The 20,613-nt window shown below is 45.8% G+C and overlaps 1 protein-coding gene across 4 annotated transcripts in view; it reads right to left on the minus strand.

Annotated features, from left to right (window-relative positions):
* The window catches only part of CDH23 (cadherin related 23), a 533,292-nt gene that overhangs the window by 164,492 nt on the left and 348,187 nt on the right, over window positions 1-20,613 (minus strand). For 3 of the 4 annotated variants that reach the window (XM_065551950.1, XM_065551951.1, XM_065551952.1), the window contains 5 exons: window positions 19,361-19,598; window positions 16,830-16,935; window positions 15,823-15,950; window positions 4,386-4,458; window positions 1,888-2,004 (listed from right to left, as the gene is read on the minus strand). In XM_065551950.1, coding sequence (XP_065408022.1) covers window positions 1,888-2,004; window positions 4,386-4,458; window positions 15,823-15,950; window positions 16,830-16,935; window positions 19,361-19,598 — 662 coding nt within the window. Of the gene's footprint in view, window positions 1-1,887; window positions 2,005-4,385; window positions 4,459-15,822; window positions 15,951-16,829; window positions 16,936-17,478; window positions 17,614-19,360; window positions 19,599-20,613 lie in introns of those variants that run through there. The other variant, XM_065551953.1, reaches the window with a different exon arrangement.

Here is a 20,613-nt window from a genome sequence, read left to right on the forward strand (position 1 = left end):
ATTCCATGATTCTGTTTAAAATAGACAACTATAATTTTCTAGGGCAATCTTTGTAAATCCTCAGAGGGGTCCACTCCATCCCTTCCCCCGGCAATGCCGGGCTACTTAAGGGGACTGGTACTCTCCCACCCCCGATACGTTTAAGTATTCCTAGTAAAGGCCATGTTTTAAGTTTTGTGTGAGGGCATTAAAGTACATGGTTACGTCAGTGACACTAGATGAATGACTGGTCTATATTTGTAATTAGCTATTGGAGCTTGAGATTCCAGCCATGACCTACGGACAATGTGTCATGGTGACACCAATGATCCCTTTGAAACAGCTGTGGTGAGGACCAGATCAGTGATGTGGTTGTGTAGTAGCGTGTTCTGTGAGGGAACACTTGTAACAAACAGTTCCACTTTGCAATGCACTTGTCCGTTGCTTCACTGCAATTGCAGACTCAGGCTGCGCAAAGCTTGTGAATCAGCTTCACACAGTCTGGAAATAATCTGGATGAATTCAGGCTCTGCTTTGTTGCTCTCAAAGTTCAGATATATTAACCTAGATGACAGGTAATCTATGATATCACTGTAATGTTACCTGGCTTGAGCTCAGTGACTTCACAGCCTTGTGAGGACATCACTGTCTCTTAACGAACATGTAGAAAAATAACACAAGAATCTAACGGCTGATATTCCCAAGGTAACAGCAGCTCATAGGAAGGAGCCAAGCCTTAGTTAGAATTGGACAGAATTTTCCACGCTATGGCAGACCACAATGACATTATTTCTATCATCTCCTCAACCATCTGTAATCGCCTTTCAATACCAAATCACCTTCCCGCCAATCACCTCTTCTTCTCCCCCTACTCCACGTTCCAGTTTTTGAAAGGAGCTCAGCACGGAGGACTGTGCTCCACTATGGAGGAGCTTTTATGTGAGGGGCTGTCCAGGGCAGCAAGAGAAGGAAGCAGGAGGAGAGGGAAAATTAATCTAGATGAGAGAAATTTAAAAAGTTAAAAGGTCTTAAAATATATTGGCTTCCAAAGTTTTGTGGCATCAATTAATTCACAGACTGAAAAAAGTAATCAGTAAAAAAGTTTTAAATTTGAATGTGTCGCAATGATGGATCACTCCTCCTGTCCACAAAATTGCATCTAATTAAGCGCACCTTTACAGAGCAGGTTCAGCTAATTTGAATCAGGAACGTCTCTAGAAAGTGCATACACCTCAAAGGCACTGAGCAAGCAGACACAGTTCTGCAGTATCTTACTTTTCCATCCTTTCTTTACATGCCCCTATGCACCAATGTATGCTACAATGTGCCTGGATTCGACGTGAGGCTGTGAGTGAAAGGAGTTCTTGGATCGCACTGGATACTCAGATTTTTCCAGAGAGCTTCCTCCCAGCATTGCTAGGTCAGCAACAGCTTAGAACAATGTGGTGTGCGCGTCTTCATAATCGTGGCCAGTTATGTCATCTACACTAATCACCTAACCCCTTTTCCCTTCTCCTAGACTGAATAACAGAGTAGAATGTTGATTAGAGTTCCCCTTAGACCAGGGCCCTTTGTTTGCTAGTCATTCTCCCACTTCCGTCTAGAAAATGACTGTGGATTTGGGCACCACGTACTATAGTGGCAGGATGGGTAATTGTGCCTGATGTCCTGGGACCAGGTGCACTTTATACTCCCTTAGGATGTGTTTCTCCTACAATAAACACAGTGGGGAACATGAGAGAGAAAGATCGTGGGGAGGGGGAGGAATGGAGGGAGGAAAATGACAAGAATAAAAGGATGGAGGGAAGAAAAAAAGATGTGAGAGAGACAGAAAAGGAGAGAATACGAAAGATGCTGGAAGGAGAAAGAGAGGTGGGGGGGAGAGAAAGATCACGTGGGCAGGCTCACCTGAACGAGCGTTGATCCGGAAGTGAGAGGAACCTTCCAGGGAGTAGATAATTGACTCTTGACCATATTCTCTGGACCGATCCAAATCAGTGGCATTTAAAAATAGCACTGTGGCTCCTTGGAAAACACCAGAAATGAGGAATCAAAGGTGCATATTTGTTAGCAAACTGATGGACAAGGGCTGGGTCAGAAAGCACAGCACCCCCAAAACCCAGTTGGCTCGTGGTCACTCCAAACCAGGAAGCACGTTCATATCTATTCCCGGCCTGCTCTTTTAATAGGTCTATAGTTTCCTATCCTGCTAACTGGTCCATCCCTCCAAACTGACTGTTGTATTATCAGCAGCTCTAACACCCAATTCAAACTTGTCACTGTGTCCAGGAATCCCAAGGTGAGAGACTTAATCACTTGGCAGCTCTTAAAGAAAGTACACAGGCCCTCAGGGATTTTAAGTGCCATGTTAGTGGTATTTTAATGTTAATCCAGGGGAAGGAGGCTGCATGAGCCAGCTCTGATCGGATGTGTAATCACTACCACCACCAGCTCGGTCATGACCAGCGAGCAGTTCATGATGGGTTTGCTACTTACATGCCCCAGGAAAGCTGACAAGGATAAACTCTTTAACAAAAAGGTATTTAATGTTAACGGGATTTAAGTGCCACGGTGAGGACCTTTGGTTGCATAGCTGGGAGGCTGTTGCTTTCACAAGTTGCTTTCTCAGTAAGACAAGGGTGTGAACTGTATGGGAAAGCGGAGAGTGGGGGAGCTTGAGCTCCAATTGGATAGAAAGTCAATTTTGCCTTTTACAGGTTTACGCTAGCTCTTCTGATTTTCACTGTATAAGCACAAATTGAGCACATGCTTTACTTGATATTTACCAGCATAGCTATGAACAGGGTGATGCTGCTTCCTAATGCAACTGACTGGTGAGAGCAGAAGCCCAGTTACTCCCTGGGCACAGTATGCATGGACACACTGTGTGGAAAATTAGGATTGTACCAAGCACAGGTGCTTTGGGAGTTTGTCAGCCTCATGCTACCATGCAGGCAGGAGCAATAATTCTGCATCCAGTATTTGCCAATTATAAGGTCGGAGGCCCACTAGCATGGTTGAGCATCCAAGAGGAAACATGTGTGGATAGACTGCCCCTACCCACGCATTGACCAGCCTAGGATGGCACTTGGAGAAATACAAGCAACTCTTTTTTCCAATGATGCAGCAATGTATGTCAGTCAACATGTGCCCCCCTACCAGTGTTCCTGGAGGCATTATCACAGATTCTGCTCTAGGCAGGCACAATGCCACCAATTAGTACTCATTGGATAGCATAGCTCCTCTCCCAACCCTTATGCCACCCTACCTATAGGTGCCTTCATTGAATCCTGTATGGATGTAAGTACATAATCTATTTGTGGGTGTGATTTCAAAAGCACTCAGAGTTGGCCTATATCTGCTTCCAGTGAACTCTATGGGAGTTTTACCATTGACTCCAGGGCGAGCAGAGTTAGGCCAACAGGGACTGTCTTTGTACAGTGCTAGCACAATGCGGGGCCCTGGTCCATGACCAGGGCTCCTAGACACTAAAGCAATACAAATAATAAATAACCCCACCACCACAGAGCACTTGAGACACGTCCAGGGTGGGATTTGCAATAGTTTTGTCTGAGTTATATGTAAGGGATGTATTTTAATTTTCAACTTAAAAAAGGGCCCATCACACAAATTCTGGACGGTGAATAATGTTAACAAATATATGTCACCCACTGGTCAGTGTGTGTTGTGTCTCTCCCTTTGTGCCCAATCCAGAGGATGTGAGCATTACAGTGCCAGCTGCATAGGCTGGCTCTTTAGTTCAAGCTGTCGAGACCCAGGCTTTCAGCTCTGGAGCTCCCTGGTTCAATCCCCAGTGCTGGCTGAGATGGAGGCTGTCACATATACACTTGGTAATGTGCTCATAAGTGTCAACCCTGAAGGCTGTCATCCATCACTGAGCTATACGCCATCCCAAATCTCACCCACTAGGCAAATGCCAGAGCAAAAAGATACTCTTCATGGCTCAGTGGAAGGCCTAACAGTTTAAATCTGTTGAATCAGCAGGGGAAACAAGACCCAGAACCAATGGCCTTTCCTCAGAATGCCCTTCCTTCAACTCCCCCCCCCCCCCATCCCCGTCTGATGCTAAAACACCCGAGCGGGTTAAGCTGCTACAATGGTACGTGTGGAGAGAGGCAATGTGCATGACTGCACACATCTCGTGTGTGTGCAATGCATTATGTATGTATTGAAATCAGGAGGCCTGGGCATTAGGCAGCTAATTCTCTCTCTCTCTCTGCAAACTTGCTTCTCATGGGATGCTGACAGCCTCTGCCAGGTAGTTGGGCTCTTTTGGAATCTAGTGCCACCTCCCCATTGGCCGAGTAGGCGGTCATATAAAATATTACCAGTAAGACACCACAAATGGGAAGCCATAAAGAGAGTGAGAGCACAATTTTCCATACCTGCCATGATGTCCTCCATGACAGTAATGATGTAGGATGGCCGACTGAACGTGGGTGGATTATCATTTTCATCCTAAAGAGAAAATAAAAGATGTTGGAAGACACTGACTTGGAAAAAGACAACAGAATAATGACAAAACTCTGGTGTGATAGGACATGGAAATGTCTACCCCCAATTGACTTGCTGCCATTTGGACCAGAACACTGCTGCTTTAACAGTACAGAAAGGGGGAGGATTGTCTTGTGGTTAAGGCACAAGGCTACAACCAGGAAGATCTGTTCACAGACTTCCATTGCAACTCTGGTCAAGTTATGATATTTTGTCTTTCCGTGCCTTAGTTTCTTAATTCATAGGACAGGGACAATAACATCTCTCTCCTTGGGGTGTTGTGAAGGTTAATTAGCTACAATAGGAAAGTTGTTTGGAGATGAGAGTGCTATGTAAAAGGTAGGCATAGTTATCTGCTAACACTGTCTAGGGGTTGTGCATATGCTGGGAAAGGAAATGCACCTTATTTTGAACATTTCTTTTCTACTCCATTTTCTCTACTGCTCTCATAAGAAGCTTGAAAACAAAGGGTTCATCTCTTCTCTGTTTCCAAATTGTGGTCAGCACAAAAGGAGCGGGCAGGCATAAGGGAGCCACTTACCGTGCCCTGATTCTGTGTTGTTTGGGACCTAAAGCCAGTCAAACAGAAAGCATTGACATGGCAAAACATAGCTCCAGCAATGCTCCTTCCCTCCCCAGGTTCTTCATACCATGAGTAGGGAGTGCACAGCTGGCAAAGGAGCCAGCTTTATGCCTGCAGACAGCTTACCTCCCCACAAGGGAATTTCTGCTTGCCACTTTGGCCTGAGCTGGACACTCTGACTCAATGGTTCAGAGTGGCTAGAGTGGAAATGAGACTCTGGCCAAAAGTGTCTTTCCCTACTGATTTTTTAAAACAAACACATCTGATAAACACCAATTTCCTCCACCCATAGGCACTGACTCCATGGGTGTATGGGGACTGGAACACCCACAGAAAAAAAAATAGTGGGTCCTCAGCACCCATTGGCGGGCCCCGTGATCAGCTCCTCCCTTTCCCTCCCAGCGCCTCCTGCGGCTCAGCTGTTCAGCAGTGTGCAGGAGGCACTGGGGGGAGGGGGCGAGTGAGGGCAGGGCACGCTTGGGGAGGGGGCGGAACAGGGTGGGAAGACGCGGAGCGGGGTGGGAAGAGGCAGGGTGGGGACGGGACGGGACCTTGGGGGGAAGGTTGAGTGGAGGCAGGGCCTGGAGCAGAGCAGGGATCGAGCACCACCAGGGAAATGAGAAAGCCAGTGCTTGTGCCTCCACCACTCACATCCTTCATCTATAGACGTTTCAAATGGAGCAGAAGCCATAGTGGCTTCCTTTCGTTAGCTTCTCTGCATGTGCACAAGTACCAGTACAGATGTTAACAGGAATGTCTATTAATTATCTGCCTCTGCAGAGAAAAGTGGTAGATTCTCTCTTGCTTTGCTACTGATCAAGCTTACAGTTTCTGGGAGGGATGGAGTGGGAAACTGATGTACAGAATCCCAAGGAGATTCCTTCTCTGATATAAACATTTCCAATTAATTAAGTCTGGTGCTATAAACTGCTTTCTTTCTGTTATTCATTAGAGAATGTCTTGTGAGCGCCTCCTCCTCCTCCAGCACACAGTTTTAGAAGGGAGCAAAACATTACAAGAGCCAAAAACAAATACAAGCAACATCTCCTCCTCCCTCTTCTTCCTCAGAGCTACACGCAAAGATTTTATCATTCAGGATCACACTGGCCAATGACACATGGTCCTGGAAGTCATGTTATCTTTTTATTTTGCACAAAACAAGAATCATCTGATTCCCGATTACAAGGAGGAGGAAAGGACTCATACTTTCTTTTACAAAAGTGAATATAGTGCTGATGAAAGATGACATTTCTGGGGACAACAAATCCTCTGTTCACAGGACAACCATAGCACAGACAGTGGCAGTACAATTTTTCCCACACTGCCACACTCACCTAAACATGCAGAGACCACTGTTAAGGGTGAGAAGGTAGTGCAGTCTCCAAGTACTGTTCTACTAAGATTCCCCAAAGAACTCTGCAGTAGTTGTGCCTTGGATACTTGTCTACTAGTAAAGAAAGATCGCTTACTCATTTCACAACGGCTGTCAGATGTTAAATAATAACTAACCTGTGCCAGGTTGGACCCATGAGATAGAAGTGATCAGCTCGCAGACTTGCATAACACCAGTCCACTGAGTCATCCACCCCCCTGGATGTTTTCACCTTTTCCTCTAACTTTAAAATGGTTTAGCCCAAAATTTCAAATAAGTGGCCAATGATTTTGAACACACAGCTCGACACCTTGGGTCTAGTTTTCAGAAGAGCTGAGCATCCACAGCTCCTATTTTCTTCAGCTGAAGTTATGGGTGCTCAGCACTTCTGAAAATTAGATAGCAAGGTACATCAAGTCGGGCATCTAAAATCAAGTGGCCACTTTGGAAAATTTTGGCCAGAATGTTTGATGCTGAAATATAAAATCATAAAAAAGTAGGGCTGGAAGGGACCTCGAGAAGTCATTGAGTGCATCCCGCTGTGCTGAAGCAGGATCATCCCCGACAGGTACTTGTCTAACCTGTTTTTAAAAACCTCCAATAATGGGGATTCCACAACCTCCCTCGGTAACTTATTCTAGTCAGGGACGGCTCTAGGACCAGCAAAGCAAGCACATGCTTGGGGCAGCCCATTTGCAGGGGCGGCAGGGATACACCATGGGAGCTGAGAACCAACAGGAGGCCCTGGGAGCTGTAGTTCCTTGGTTAGCTCCCTGCCTATAGAGCCAGCCCTGGAGCAGGGAAAGAACTACATTTCCCAGCATTCCCTTGGCCACTACCAACAGGAAAGAGGGGGAGGGAGTGAGGTAGCTGAGACCTCATGCTGCAGTGAATGGAGAGCTGCACTGTGAAGGTAGGGATACCATATTTTAACATTCAAAAAATAGGACACTCCACGGGGAGGGAGGGTAGCCCCACCCTGCCCCCATCCACTCCCTCTGACTGCTATTTTCAACAGCCATTGCCTTTTTGTTTGTTTGTTTGTGTAAAAGGAAGACAGTGATATTGCATTGGCAAATTCCCCATAGAAAGAAAGAGTGGAACAAAAGAATAATAAAGGCACCTCAACTTTTCCTCATTTATGTAGGATAGTCTTATAATATGCATCCAGATATCCTCCAATCACACAAGCTGAAAATTGTTCCACTTTACTGCAGTTCTGTAACCATATGGGAACCAATCCTGTCTGTGTTCTGTGCACATCTAAAATTCCTGCTGAATGACCTGCCGTGGGAGCGAGTTACCAGTGACCCAGGGCTGCGGCGGAAGGAGGGTGCAGGAGGGGAGGGGAGAGAGCCCAGGGCTGGGGCGGCAGGTGGTGTGTGTGGGGGGGCAATGGTGGGGAGGAATGAGGGAGCCCAGAGCTGGGGCGGCAGGGGGTGGGGATGGGGGTGAAGGGGGAGAGCCCAAGGCTGGGGCAGCAGGGGGGTGCGGCGAGGAGCCCAGGGCTGGGACGGGGGAGCAGCCAAAATTTTTTTTGCTTGGGGCGGCAAAAAACCTAGAGCCGGCCCTGATTCTAGTACTTAACCATCCTTAGGGTACATCCACACTACCCACCGGATCAGCGGGTAGCGATTGATCTATCGGGGATCTATTTATCGTGTCTCATCTAGACGCGATAAATCAATCCCTGAACGCGCTCCCCGTCGACTCCGGAACTCCACCAGAGCGAAAGGCGGAAGCGGAGTCGACGGGGGAGCCACGGCCGTCGATCCCGCGCTGTGAGGACGGGAGGTAAGTCGATCTAAGATACGTCGACTTCAGCTACGCTATTCTCGTAGCTGAAGTTGCGTATCTTAGATCGACACCCCCCCCCCCCCCCCAGTGTAGACCAGCCCTTAGAGTTCGAAATGTTTTCCTAATATCTAACCTAAATCTCCCTTGCTAAATTAAGCCAATTACTTTTTGCCCTACCTGGACACAGAGAATAATTGATCACTGTCCTCTTTATAACAGCCCTTTACATATTTGAAGACTATTATCAGTTTCCCCCATCCGTTTTCTCTTCTCTAAACTAAACATACCCAGGTTTTTTAAAACCTTTCTTCATAGGTCATGTTTTCTATAGCCTTTTACTTTATTACTCTGCTCTTTGGGCATGTAAACATAATGTACGCCAAGGTAAGAAGCAACAGTTCCTTAGCTTTGGAATGATTTCACCAGTTAAATATTGATCCCTGAATACAGTCTATATCTAGGATACATTCACCTCTGAAAGGGTATATTGTTGAAATAATAAAATAATATATTCATGAATATTTCTAGTTACCACTTCTAAGGTGCCCATCCTGCTGATGTCTTTTTGAAATAAAATGGATGTGAGCAATACACATTTAATAACTACCAGTGTTTGCTGTAATTTATAGTTCAATCCTGTATACATTTTGCTATATATTTAAATTAAATTACCTTCCCCTCCACCCCAAACATGCACACTGCTGAGTGACACAGTTAAGCTGATCTAACCCCTGTAGACAGAAGAATTCAGCTGTGCAGTTGCAGCTGTGCTGATGTATGGCTTCCAGTGTAGACAAGATCTGATACTGGTGTGCATGAGCTCTGCACAGTGCAGGGCCTACAGCAGCATAGGGGATGAGAGGAGGTGACTTTATACAATCTTTGTGATTCCCTTATTCTGGGTCCACCCAGGCAGTGGTTCAATGGCAGGTGCAAGTTAGAGCCATCTCAGCCAGCAAAAAGGGGCCACTGGACAACGGTGAATCGGGCTCATGATTCACAAGTGATGATTTTGCCAGATGCAGTAAGAGGCTGCCAGCAGAGTCTACTGACAACTTTAAACAGACTCATTTTTAAAGATTTCCATTTCTCAGTGAGCCCCCTGTACATAACAGAACCAAATTAAACACAAAATCCCTATAAATATTTTCATAAAAGAATTTCTGCTCATTTCTTGGTGGTTATGAGGGGTTTTTTTGGTGGGGGTAGGGGTGTATTAAGCAAGAGAGAACCCAACTTGTTGACTTCAGGAGAAGCAGTGAAGCTTACTTCACACAAAGTGCTAGCAAACATATCTAATAAATAAACTCAAAAAACAGGTTTTTTGCTCACTTTCTTCAACTGATTCTCACATCAGAAAGGCAGCTACTGCATTTGACCAACTGACCAAGAATGCGTGGGATAACAGGAAACTAACATTGAACACCAAGCTACCGGGCTACTAGATGTGTGTTTTCAACAAGATCTGGACCTCCTACAGCAAGCATGAGGGAAGGCTAAACACCTTCCACACCTGCTGTCTTCGTTGTACTCTAAACATCAAGTGGAAACTCAAAGTTCCTGACACTGAAGCATCTGAGAAAGCAAAACTGTACAATTTAATCTATTCTCAAACACAAATGTCTCTGTTGGCTCCGTCATCTGTGTCAGATGTATGAAGGATGCATTCCAAAGGATCTCCTGTACAGAGAACCTGCAGATGTTCCTTGGCCACTGGGATGACTTTGGTTCAGGTTTGAGGATGTTTGCAAAAGGGACTTGAAAACTGTCCACATCACCACGCAAGTCGGGAAGATGCAGCTAGCAACAGGCTACATTGACTCCCTGGTGCAGCGCAGCCCTCCAAAAGAGGCTGAAGAGAGGTGGCTGAGAGAAAGGAAAGCAAAGTGAGAGAAGAGGGAAGAGCAATAGGCCCCAAGTGCTAGTAGTATATTAGTTATATCCTCTGACCCTGCACCTTATGCCTACACTATTGGTGACAAGGCCTGTCACACGAGAATTGGACTTTTTAGCCACTTGTGATGCTGCACCATGCCATACAATAAGTGAACAGCTTTTGCACTTACACAATAGTCTTTCAAGACTGACGATTGCCACCACCATGTTCAGCTATGGAAATGTTAAGTGATCCTATCTCTACTAGTAGATACAAAAAGGTTCAGACAAGAAATATGATTTTCATGTTGATGGTGTCCCTTTAAGCTTGTCTCTGCTGGGAGACAGAGACAACCGCTGTCCTGATGAACTTGATCAACACCACTTTGTTTAAAATATTCCTAAAAATGGAAGAAGGATCAGCTTAAAGGTGTTTTAAATGCCATTCAAATAAAGTTAAACTGACAAAACCCAACAACAGAAAGGAGTTAAAGAATAAAAACTGACACAAAATAAAATACCCCATTTGCTTGAGTCCCTATGAGCTTCCAGAGGCCTCTGATAGCCCTGTAGCCATGACTGAGGCTTTTGCCGTTGAACTTGATATTTGAGGCCATTTCACATGCCAGTGATGCTCATCACACTCTAATTAAATTGTCATCCTCTGCTATCTTTGCCGGAAGCAGGTGATCTTTAATCAGCCTTTGCATCACTTCTGTGATGCTCAGTTTTGCACATTGTCCTCCTCACAGCGTGATGAACCTTAATGTGGAAATCCCCTCCGCTTTATACTCTCATTCTTGGAGGGCATGGCTATTGGGAAACCCATCCATCAAAACGTATCAAACTTATTAGTGTTGCATTTAGTGTTTAATTATGGGAACTCAGTAACAAGCTTGCATATTGTGAGGTGGGGGGGATGTCTGAACATGGATGGTGAAAGCAAGTGAATAAATGAGAGATTATGGAATAAATTCCCGCCAACTCCGGGAAACCTTATTCTGTCATTTTTCACTACTACGTTTTTTGCACTTTTCCCCAAATCGTCTTGTGCTTGCCACTGTTGGAGACAGGATACTGGCCTAGACAGCCATTGGTCTGCGCAGTATGGCAACTCCTAAGCTCCTTCAAGAGAACTGATTCACCCAAACAGGGTAGTAAGAGCCTCACTTTCTGCCCACCATCAACCCTGCTCCCAGGCTCATTATATTTGACTCATCGGCTTCAGAGAAACTGATTTAAAATGTTTCCCCATCACTCCACCTTCCTTGCCAAAGGCTCTATTTTCTTTCTCAAAGCAAACAGCCAGTGCTAGCAACCTCTCTTAAGGGGAGACTTTGTCAATCACCAACACCTCTTTTATTATATACTTATATATAGTTAGAGTTACTGGCTCACTGCGCAAAACAGCGTCTAGAATGTCAGTGACGGAGAGCTAGGCAGAAACTTATTAGTGGTGATATTTCCTGGGATCCTGGCATCACACTTGCTATTAGTTCTAATTCAGCGGCTCCCTCTACAAAAGCTTATTGTCCCCTAATGGGAAATCTACAAAGCGAGTTTGACTTCTTTATTAAAAACCAACAAGCAAAGGATGAAAAAAAATTACCTCCCTCCACACTCTCAGTCACTCTCTTGTTCTGTCTTTTTTTGCTTTAAGTGCCATTGTGAGCCACTTCATCATCATCATCTTTTTTTTTTCAGTTGAGAGAAAATCCCTTTGGTTGAAAGTGGAGAAAGTGACAGCTACTTAAAAATCATCAATGTACAAAATCAGCCAGAAGGAGATGACCTTTTCAAGTGTGGTCTTTAGACAGATGTGATTACACTGTCCATAGAACAGCCAGGGGAGGAAGTATTTAGCCACTACTAAATTCCCTTATTTCTCCCTCTTATTCCCCCACCCCCATAATAGTATAAAAAGAGTTGTGGGGAAGGGAGAAGAGGGAAGAAGAAATCACTCAATTGTTATAACAATGAGTTCCTCCATCTTTTGGTCCGTGCATTGATGCCACTTACAAGCAAGATCAGATCAGATCACAATAAGACTGAAGGGTTATCAAGTAAACAGACTCCATTGCTGATACCTTCCTTGAGACTTTGTCAAATCACAGTATGTTGCAAATCGACAATCTGATCTAATCCTGCAGAGCAACATTTATAAGCTAATTCCCCCATCAGCACACACATACCATCTCTGATAAGAACATCTGTATCAGGATGCAGAAGGCAAAGGAAAGCATCTGGTACAATGCAGCAACCCAAACCTTATCCAGCCAAGACAGCTAGCATTTGAAAAATAAACAACTGACTGTGACTGATTCAGTGACTGATAATTTCAGACACTGGAAGTGCTAATGTGCATTTGATATTCATGTCAGACTCTGTGCCGTTTGGTTTCAGGCACATTTAGCTCTTTAAAAATGAGGAAAATGGGGGAAGAAAAAGGAAAAGAGCCTCTATTAATCCTTTTGAATTTTGCAAAGATGGAAATGAATGAAGACACTCTCCTGTCAGGCATCTGCTCTCTTCACCCCATTCTGATCCCCGTGTTCCACTGCTTTGCAAGCAACTCAGTAGAGGAATCTCCCAAGGCTTCTTGTCAGGTTAGTTGGTATAAGAAGGAGAAAAGGAAGACATCACTCTCACCAGTCAGCGCCTGGGGTATTACCAATACCAATTCCATATTAGGTGAATCCATCTATACTACACTCTGCTGAACTTACACCTTCTGTTTCTTTGTAACACCAAGTGCCCACAGCATGAGTAGTTAAGAAAGTTACAGGAAGATCCAGGATGCTAAGCTGATAACACTTTGGGGAGACCTAGCAGTTTCCATGAAGAAGAGTCAGATTCCCAAAGCAATCACCATCAGATGCTGAATACACATTACCTATAAAGACTACACCAGGAATATAGTGGGCTGAGAACAGACTCTGAGCAGAAACTATGGTCTAACCCTGAGTGATCACAGACTCTTTCTGTAGACTTGGGCAAGTTTACTTAAACTTTTAGTTTCTCTTTTTGTAAAATATACATAATAATTCGTGTTCTTCAGCTATTTGAAGACAGAAAGCACTTTATAACTGCTAAGTATTATCCTTGCACTCCTAACCACCACCCCTATCGTGCTCCTCACCCTGCTGTAAGCTCAAGCCCTTTACAATTAGATTTGCATGCCTGGGTTTCAATGGTTTTCACGCAGTGAAAGGAGAGGAGAACAGGTGAGTGGGGTCCTGATGATTGACTTCTGTTTGACTGTTTCCATGAGACCTCAGAGAGCAGCTAGGTCTCTCCACTGCATCACCCTCTGTCGCTCAGATACAGCAAATGTTAGAGACAGACTGAGTTTATTTAGCCACCAGATTTCAACTCTCTCCTCAAAACTATTATAATGTATTGGGCATTATCTTATAGGTCCGTAAGGCTTGGGTTTGCAAAGCATCTAAGGGAGTTAGGCGCTCTACCTTTCAATGAACTGGGTTCTTAACTCCCTTTGGCACTTTGAAAATCCAGCCCTACATTACTAATTTTATTTTTGTAAAGGAACTCTCGGCAAGAATTTTTTCACTCTGCTTGCGGCTCACACCAAAATCAGTTTATGAGCTGCTTCTGCTAGTTCTGCAAGAGAAGATTATGAATAAAAATTATTCCTTAGATGTGCATGTACCTGCTAACATCACTGATGATGCTGGTGCTCATACAAGGCTACTTCTCAATTAGAAACACAAGGGGTGGGGTAAGGTGGGTTTTATTTTAAAAAAAACAACCCACATTTGAGAGGGAAAGGAATGCTATTTCTTTAGGTTGCTTTTAAGAGAGAATTTCAAATAATGGAGAGAAGAGTATATGTGCGTGCATATATATTTACATGTTTGTACATATAAATACAACACATGTACTGTATCGTATGCACATGATATATTACGTATATACCCACAGGTGCTGGGTGATCTCGCTCTATGATATAAAGGCAACATCTGGTGTTTACAACAGGAAACTGCAAGACAGGACCCTGGAGCATTACTCTGGTTCTGCCACTTACATAGTCTGTGGGCTTTGGCAGGTCACTTAACTTCTCTGTGTATTATTTTACATATCCGAAGCATGAGCAGAATGGTACCTATCTACCTCACAGGGCTTGTAAAGCCCTTTAAGATCCTTCGATGAAAGGTGCTATGTAAATGTAAAGCAGTATTTACTCCTGGGAGAATTCTGTGGTACTGCGCATGTGCAGAATTTATGTCCCCCGCAGATTTCTTTGCTTCCCCGCAGAAAAATGACTTTCTGATGGGGAAACAAAGGGAAGACACAAGAGCGGTCATGTGACCCTCCCCAGCAGGATTTTTCGTGTGCCCAGGGCAGCTGGCAGAGAGGTAAATCATCGTGGGGCAGGAGATGGGACTGGGGAAGACTCAGCTGGTGGCTCCTACCCTGCACCAGGCTCAGCTGCTAGTCCCAGCTGGTCTGGGGAGGATGGGACTTCCTCTTCCCCTGCACAGCATCCAGAGCCAGGTCAGACCCACCCCCAGTTTTCTCCCCTGGCTGTAGGAAGCTCTGCAAACTCTCCCACCCAGCACGCTTCCTGCACCCATCGTGCCTCAGCTGCAAGGGGAGGGATCACTGTACAGGGAGCAGCTCCCCTATCTGCCCAACTCCTGTGCATCCAGACCCCCTCATGCTCAGACATTCCTGCCGAGCCTCACTCCCCTTGCAGCTGAGGCACAATGGGTGCAGGAAGCTTGCCGGGTGGGAGAGTTTGCAGAGCTTCCTACAGCCAGGGGAGAAAACTGGGGGTGGGTCTGACCTGGCTCTGGATGCTGTGCAGAACCCTCCCTGACAAACCCCACTCACCCTGCACCTGGATCCCCACCCTACCGAGCCCCAAGCAGCTGAACCTGGATCCCCACCCTACTGAGCTCCACTCCCCCAGCATCTGGCTCCCCCACTGAGTCCCCCAAATCAAGACCTCCCTGCCAAGCTCTATCCGCCACATACCCAGACACCTCCCGCTCTGAGCCCCAGCCACCTTCACCTGGACCCCCCTGCAGAGTCCCATTACCATTGCACCCAGAACCTCCCAAAAAGCCCCTGTGCATCCAGATCCACCCTGCACACAGATCCCGCACTGAGCTGCCTGACCCAGATTGCCCCACACAGAACCCTCTCAACCACACCTGGATCTCCCCACATTAAGCCTCTCCACACTTGGATCCTGCCTTACTGAGCCTGCCTGCCCACACCTGATGCACCTGGCACGGAGAGACAGGGCCCTGGGGTGTTTCTGGGGCAGGCCATGTCCTAGCTCTGTGTCAGGGTTGGATGCAGCCTCATCGCTGAGTCCGTGTCCTGGGGGGAGCTGCACAGTGATCTCCCACCTCTGTGCAGCCAGTGGCCTGTGCTCCCCAATGCCATGCTGGAGCCTCTACATTTATTTGACAAATAAAATTTGCAGAGTTTTTGCAGAATTTTAAAATATTGCGCACATAATTTTTATTTTTTTGGTGCAGAATGCCCTCAGGAGTAAGTATTCTTACTAAAGTAGAAAAACGGCTGGGGCACTGACATCAAGCACCTGGACATACTCATCTGGCAGTGCCCATGCTACTAGCCATTAGTATGCCATGATGAGAATTTCCTGCTTGGCGTAGGACTTTGTGGAGAGGGGAAGAGTGCAATGGTAGGCACAGCTGGTACTTACAAACACCTCTACGGTGATGGGAACAGTGCTGTTAAGTGATGGGACACCAGCATCCTTGGCCATCACAGTCAGATAAATAACTCCATTGGAGACTTGCTCATAATCCAGAGGACGAGTCACACTTATCACTGAAATGGCATAAAGCATTGGAGTAAATGCAGCTGGTACTAGCCCACTTAACAGCTAACACATACACCCAAGCACACGCACATACGCACGCACGCATCAAACAGCAGCAGCAGAAGTCGGTCTGGTACAACTCCTGGAGCAACGCATTTAGATCTCATCTGTGCTAGGAAAATCTGTGAGTTTTTATTCCTCACTGATATAACTGCACTTGTGCTACCACTGGCAGCAGCTGGTCACAGTGCTTACAATGCCAGAGCCCACCATGGCTTGCACTGGTGTAGTTGCTCCAGTGCAGATAACCACAAATGTTTCCAGGGTCGATGCACCCTTAGTAATCCACAGAAGCATTTACTCTGAATCAGCCTCAGCCACTCAATGGAGGTATAGCCAGCCACTCTTCAGAGCAAGCACCAGCTCCCACCCCTCCCAGTAAAGCAATTGCATTTCTTAGCAGAATTGTCCTGATTAAGGCCAAGATTTTCAAAAGTAACAAATGTTGGTGGGAGGTCTCAATTTTGAACTCCAAAATTGAGATGCCTTAAAGGGGCCTGATTTGCACCTTTTGGGGGAGGCAGGGACCCAAACTTTCCTGAAAATCAGCTCCCAGTAAAGTGGCCCGAATTGGGAACCCAACACCTGAAGCACTCAAAATCACTAGTCACTTTTGAAAATCTTGGTTGATTCCTCTCCTGATACCAGGAGTCAGAAGAACAGCACCAAATGGCACGTCCACACAGCACCTTCTGTATGCAGCCAATGCTGCAGGCTCTAGCCCATGCCCAAGCAGAAGGGTAATGTATATAACTAAGCCACCACTCCCACGTGAGTGCCACTCGGCCCCTTGCGGCGCACCCTACCAGTGCCCCAACAGCGCTCACCTCCATACCCTTCAGAGACACTAATGTCAAACGAACTTCGGAAGGCTGAAGCTTGCACGATGCTGTAAGTGATCTGGTTATTCGGAGAGGAATCTTCATCAGCTGCCTATGTTGAAGCAGAAAAAAGCCCCAGTGTTATCATATAAACACAGACGCTGTCTCTGAGAAATGCTGCAACCTAATACGCAGAGAAAAGAAGGCAAACGATTTTGGGGAAAAGATGGGAGGAGAAAGGGCTAGGGGGAAATGAACAGTGCAGAAGGGAGGCAGTAGTGGTAAGGGAATGGATATCTGTAAATGGATGTTCCTAAGGTTTATATCAGCCTTTGCCCTAGTCTAAATATGGTCATAACTAATTCTAGGTGGTGAGTGTGGGGGTCTGTCACAGATCTGTCTGTGGCAGGGTGCCCCCTTTAGGCTATGTGGAAAGTGCATGCACATGTCCAATTACTCCATCCTCACCCATACAGCGGGTGCTATGGGGTCTTTTCAGCATGCCAGTGCTCACCTTCAGGCTGGGGCCTCTCGTTCCCTCTCTGTGTCCCCAGTGATGCCACCAAACAGCCCGTAGTCAGCAAATGGGGTTAAACAAAAGAAAGGCAAAGAAAAACCTGCAGGTAGCTCCCTCTAGGAGAGGGGCCTCTCTTACTTCAGAGGGGCCTGGGAGTATCCGTGTCCACTTCAGAGTTCTCTGGGATCCAGTGCAAGCCTCAATTCTTTCCCCCTTCAACTCAGGGGTTCTGTACTCTCCTCCTGCGAGGGGAGGGCGCTGCAGCTGTCAGTGCTCTCTCCAGGCCTGCCTGGTCTGAGTGAGTTCCCTCTTTTTAACTCTTCCTCCAGTCCTGCCACGATTTGCAGGTGTGGTGAGGTGGGGCCCCTCTAGCACAAAGCAAATTCTTAACCCCTTCCACGCTAGGGCAGAGTTTATATACTGCATCACAGGGTCCCTTACATTTGTAACAAGCAGAAAGGCTTGGTTTCCACTTGCTGTTTTCTTCTGGACTACCCTTTTATTTTCATGTTTATGCCAAATAACCTTTCCTCCTCTCACTTATGTGTGCCTTGGATAAGGTGTCCTCCTTCCTTCTGGACTGCTTGCCAGAGTTTGTGGGGGCAAGACAGAAATATTCACTAATGATAGACACCACCTTGCTCTGTGAATTGGTGAGCAGCAAGAGCTGACAGAGTTTTGAAATCATCATCTCTCTTCACATCCCACCTCAGAGAGAAGAGTCACTGTGTCTTAAACGCCCCCTCTCCATTCCCTCACACCTATAAAGAATAGACACTTAGATCTAAAATATCTAAGAGATGACCACAATATTCTTACAGTACTCACACAGCCTGAGTTTACTGAAGACAGATACCAGCTTGAAGGAAACTGCAAAAGGCCTAGTTTATTCTTGTCATGCTAAAGGAGACAAGTGGGCTCCATCGTCTCTTTTTTTAAACAGAAAAAGCTTACAATTCGATCAGCAACAAACTGCTCAACTCCCACAGGTAAATGCAGATTTCATCAGGAAGGGATCTGATGATAATGAAGATGAGTTTGCATTCTGGAGAAAGCTTTGCTAGTGGGTATGGTACACTCCAGGGGTAGCTCTGGCCATGATACAGCTGGGATGGGAAATCCTTGTGACTCTCCTCCTCTTTGCTAAGCATGGCTTGTCTACATTTGTGGAGCTTGTCCACCCATGTACAGCTTGTCATGCCAATGATGAATTTTGAAGTTGAATAAGCTTGTCTCAAATTTCAAACCTATCAAAATGGAAATTCCACTGCCTTCAGTAATTCAACATTTCCCTTTAACAGTACGTTCCTGTCCTTCTATAGCCCTGCATTTCACAGGAACTCCGGAGCGATGATTATACAGACACTCATAATGGAAACTCAGCTCTCCCAACCTCACACACTTTCTTCTCTTTACTTAGCTGAATTCATTAGCATCTTTCCAATCCTGTCACAAAATCCAGAGTGCCTTCAGGGAAGTCCCAATCACTCAGTGTAATAAAGTCTGATACAGTAAATCCTGCACACGTCCAAGGAAGCCAGGGTAGGAGGAGGGGAGGAAAGGGACATGGGGAAAGTCTAGGCAGCTAGAGAAGCAGAGTCAGTTGCATTTCACAATAAGGAGCAATTAAAGCATGCAAAGGAGCAGATGGTCTGCAATTCCTTCTCCTCCTCCCCCCACATATTCCTGACCAGTAATACTCCTGTTTAATTGCATCGATAAAGGGTTTAATTATAGTGGGTAGCTCTCTCCATGGGGCTTCACCACCAGGGCTTCAGACTGCTTTCAAACGGGAGGGGATGACAGAGAGCAATGACGAGTAAAAGAGAAATTAAAAGAGTGAAGAGGAAAAAAAGACTTAAAATGCACTTCCTGCTGTTTCTCTCCTCTTCCTGGTCCATCTCAGACTTACCCTAACTGGAGAAATCCTGGATCACAGGTCCCCCTAATAATATTGACCATTGTGTATCTGGAGAAAGGGAAGTATAGTAGAAAGCGAATCGGCGCTTCCATTTCTTACCCTGAGACGGACCACCTGAGTGACCGAAGGCTCATTTTCCCGGAGAGCCCCCAAATAGGATTCTTTCTGGAAGGTGGGGACATTATCGTTGACATCCAGAACGTTAATCCTCACTCGCCCTGTAGTCTCTTCCCCACCCCCGTCCTTGGCAATCACAGTCAGTGTGTAGCGCTGTGTCGTTTCAAAGTCTAACCGGGCAATCAGTGTGATCACGCCTGTGTCTTTATCCAGGGAGAACCTGCCAAGCAAAAAGAGAGGGGGAGCAGAGGAGTTACCAAATCAAACCCTCATTTCAGGCAGACAGGAAACAGCAGCCTGAAACAACACCGTAAGAAAGAGGCATAGAGGGAAATTGGAAAAGGTTTGATGCTGTGCGTATCATCTCATAGGTTCCTCCTGACCATAACATTTCACAGTACTATAGCCTCTTCCAACTGAAGAGCTCATCATACTTTTCAGACACTAATGCACCCTCAGCCTCTGGGTGGTAGGTGTTATTTACCCCATTTTACAGACAGAGCAAATGAGGCACCAGGAAAGTTAAAGCCAAACTCCTGAAGAAACTGAGGCACGAAGGGGTCAAAGACAAAATTTTCAAACTCTGGCATCCAAATCCACATTTAAACACTTAAATAAGCAACCCGCTTTTCAAAGGGGCTGAGCAGCTGCAGCTCCCATTGAAGTCAATGGAATCACACCCGGGATGAATTTTACCCCTTTTACACCTTAATGTCAATACCATATTCCTTCCATTGTAGCAAAGGACTCCCAATCACTCACCCATGGCAGAAGTGAGTCCCATGTGTAGCTCTAATACTACCATATAAGTTGTTATTAAGTGTATGTGTTGGCCTCAAGTTACATATTTGTGCAGCTAGGTCCTGATTTAGCAAAGCAATTTAAGTGTGTTTCTCTTTAAGCACAGGCTTTAGTCCTGTTGATTTAGCAAGCCTGTACGGAGCCCAACAACTTGTGCCTGAACAAGAGCCTATCTTTTAAAAAACACCCAGCCCAGATTTAAAGATGGACAATCCACCACATCCTTTGGTAACTTGTTCCAAAAGTTAACTACCCTCACTGTTAAAATTTGCACTTTATTTCCCGTTTGGGAAATATACTAAACCTCAGTCTAGTACCAGAAATTTTTTCTCTGTGCAGGTACTTATAGACGGCTTGAGTCGTCTCTTTGATAAATAGACTGAGTTCTGTAAATCTCTCATCTTAAGCTGTGCCGGACAAACCTCAAACCATTC

This window comes from Chrysemys picta, chromosome 7 (genome assembly GCF_011386835.1).
Source record: "Chrysemys picta bellii isolate R12L10 chromosome 7, ASM1138683v2, whole genome shotgun sequence".
In the NCBI taxonomy this organism is placed as follows: domain Eukaryota; kingdom Metazoa; phylum Chordata; order Testudines; family Emydidae; genus Chrysemys; species Chrysemys picta.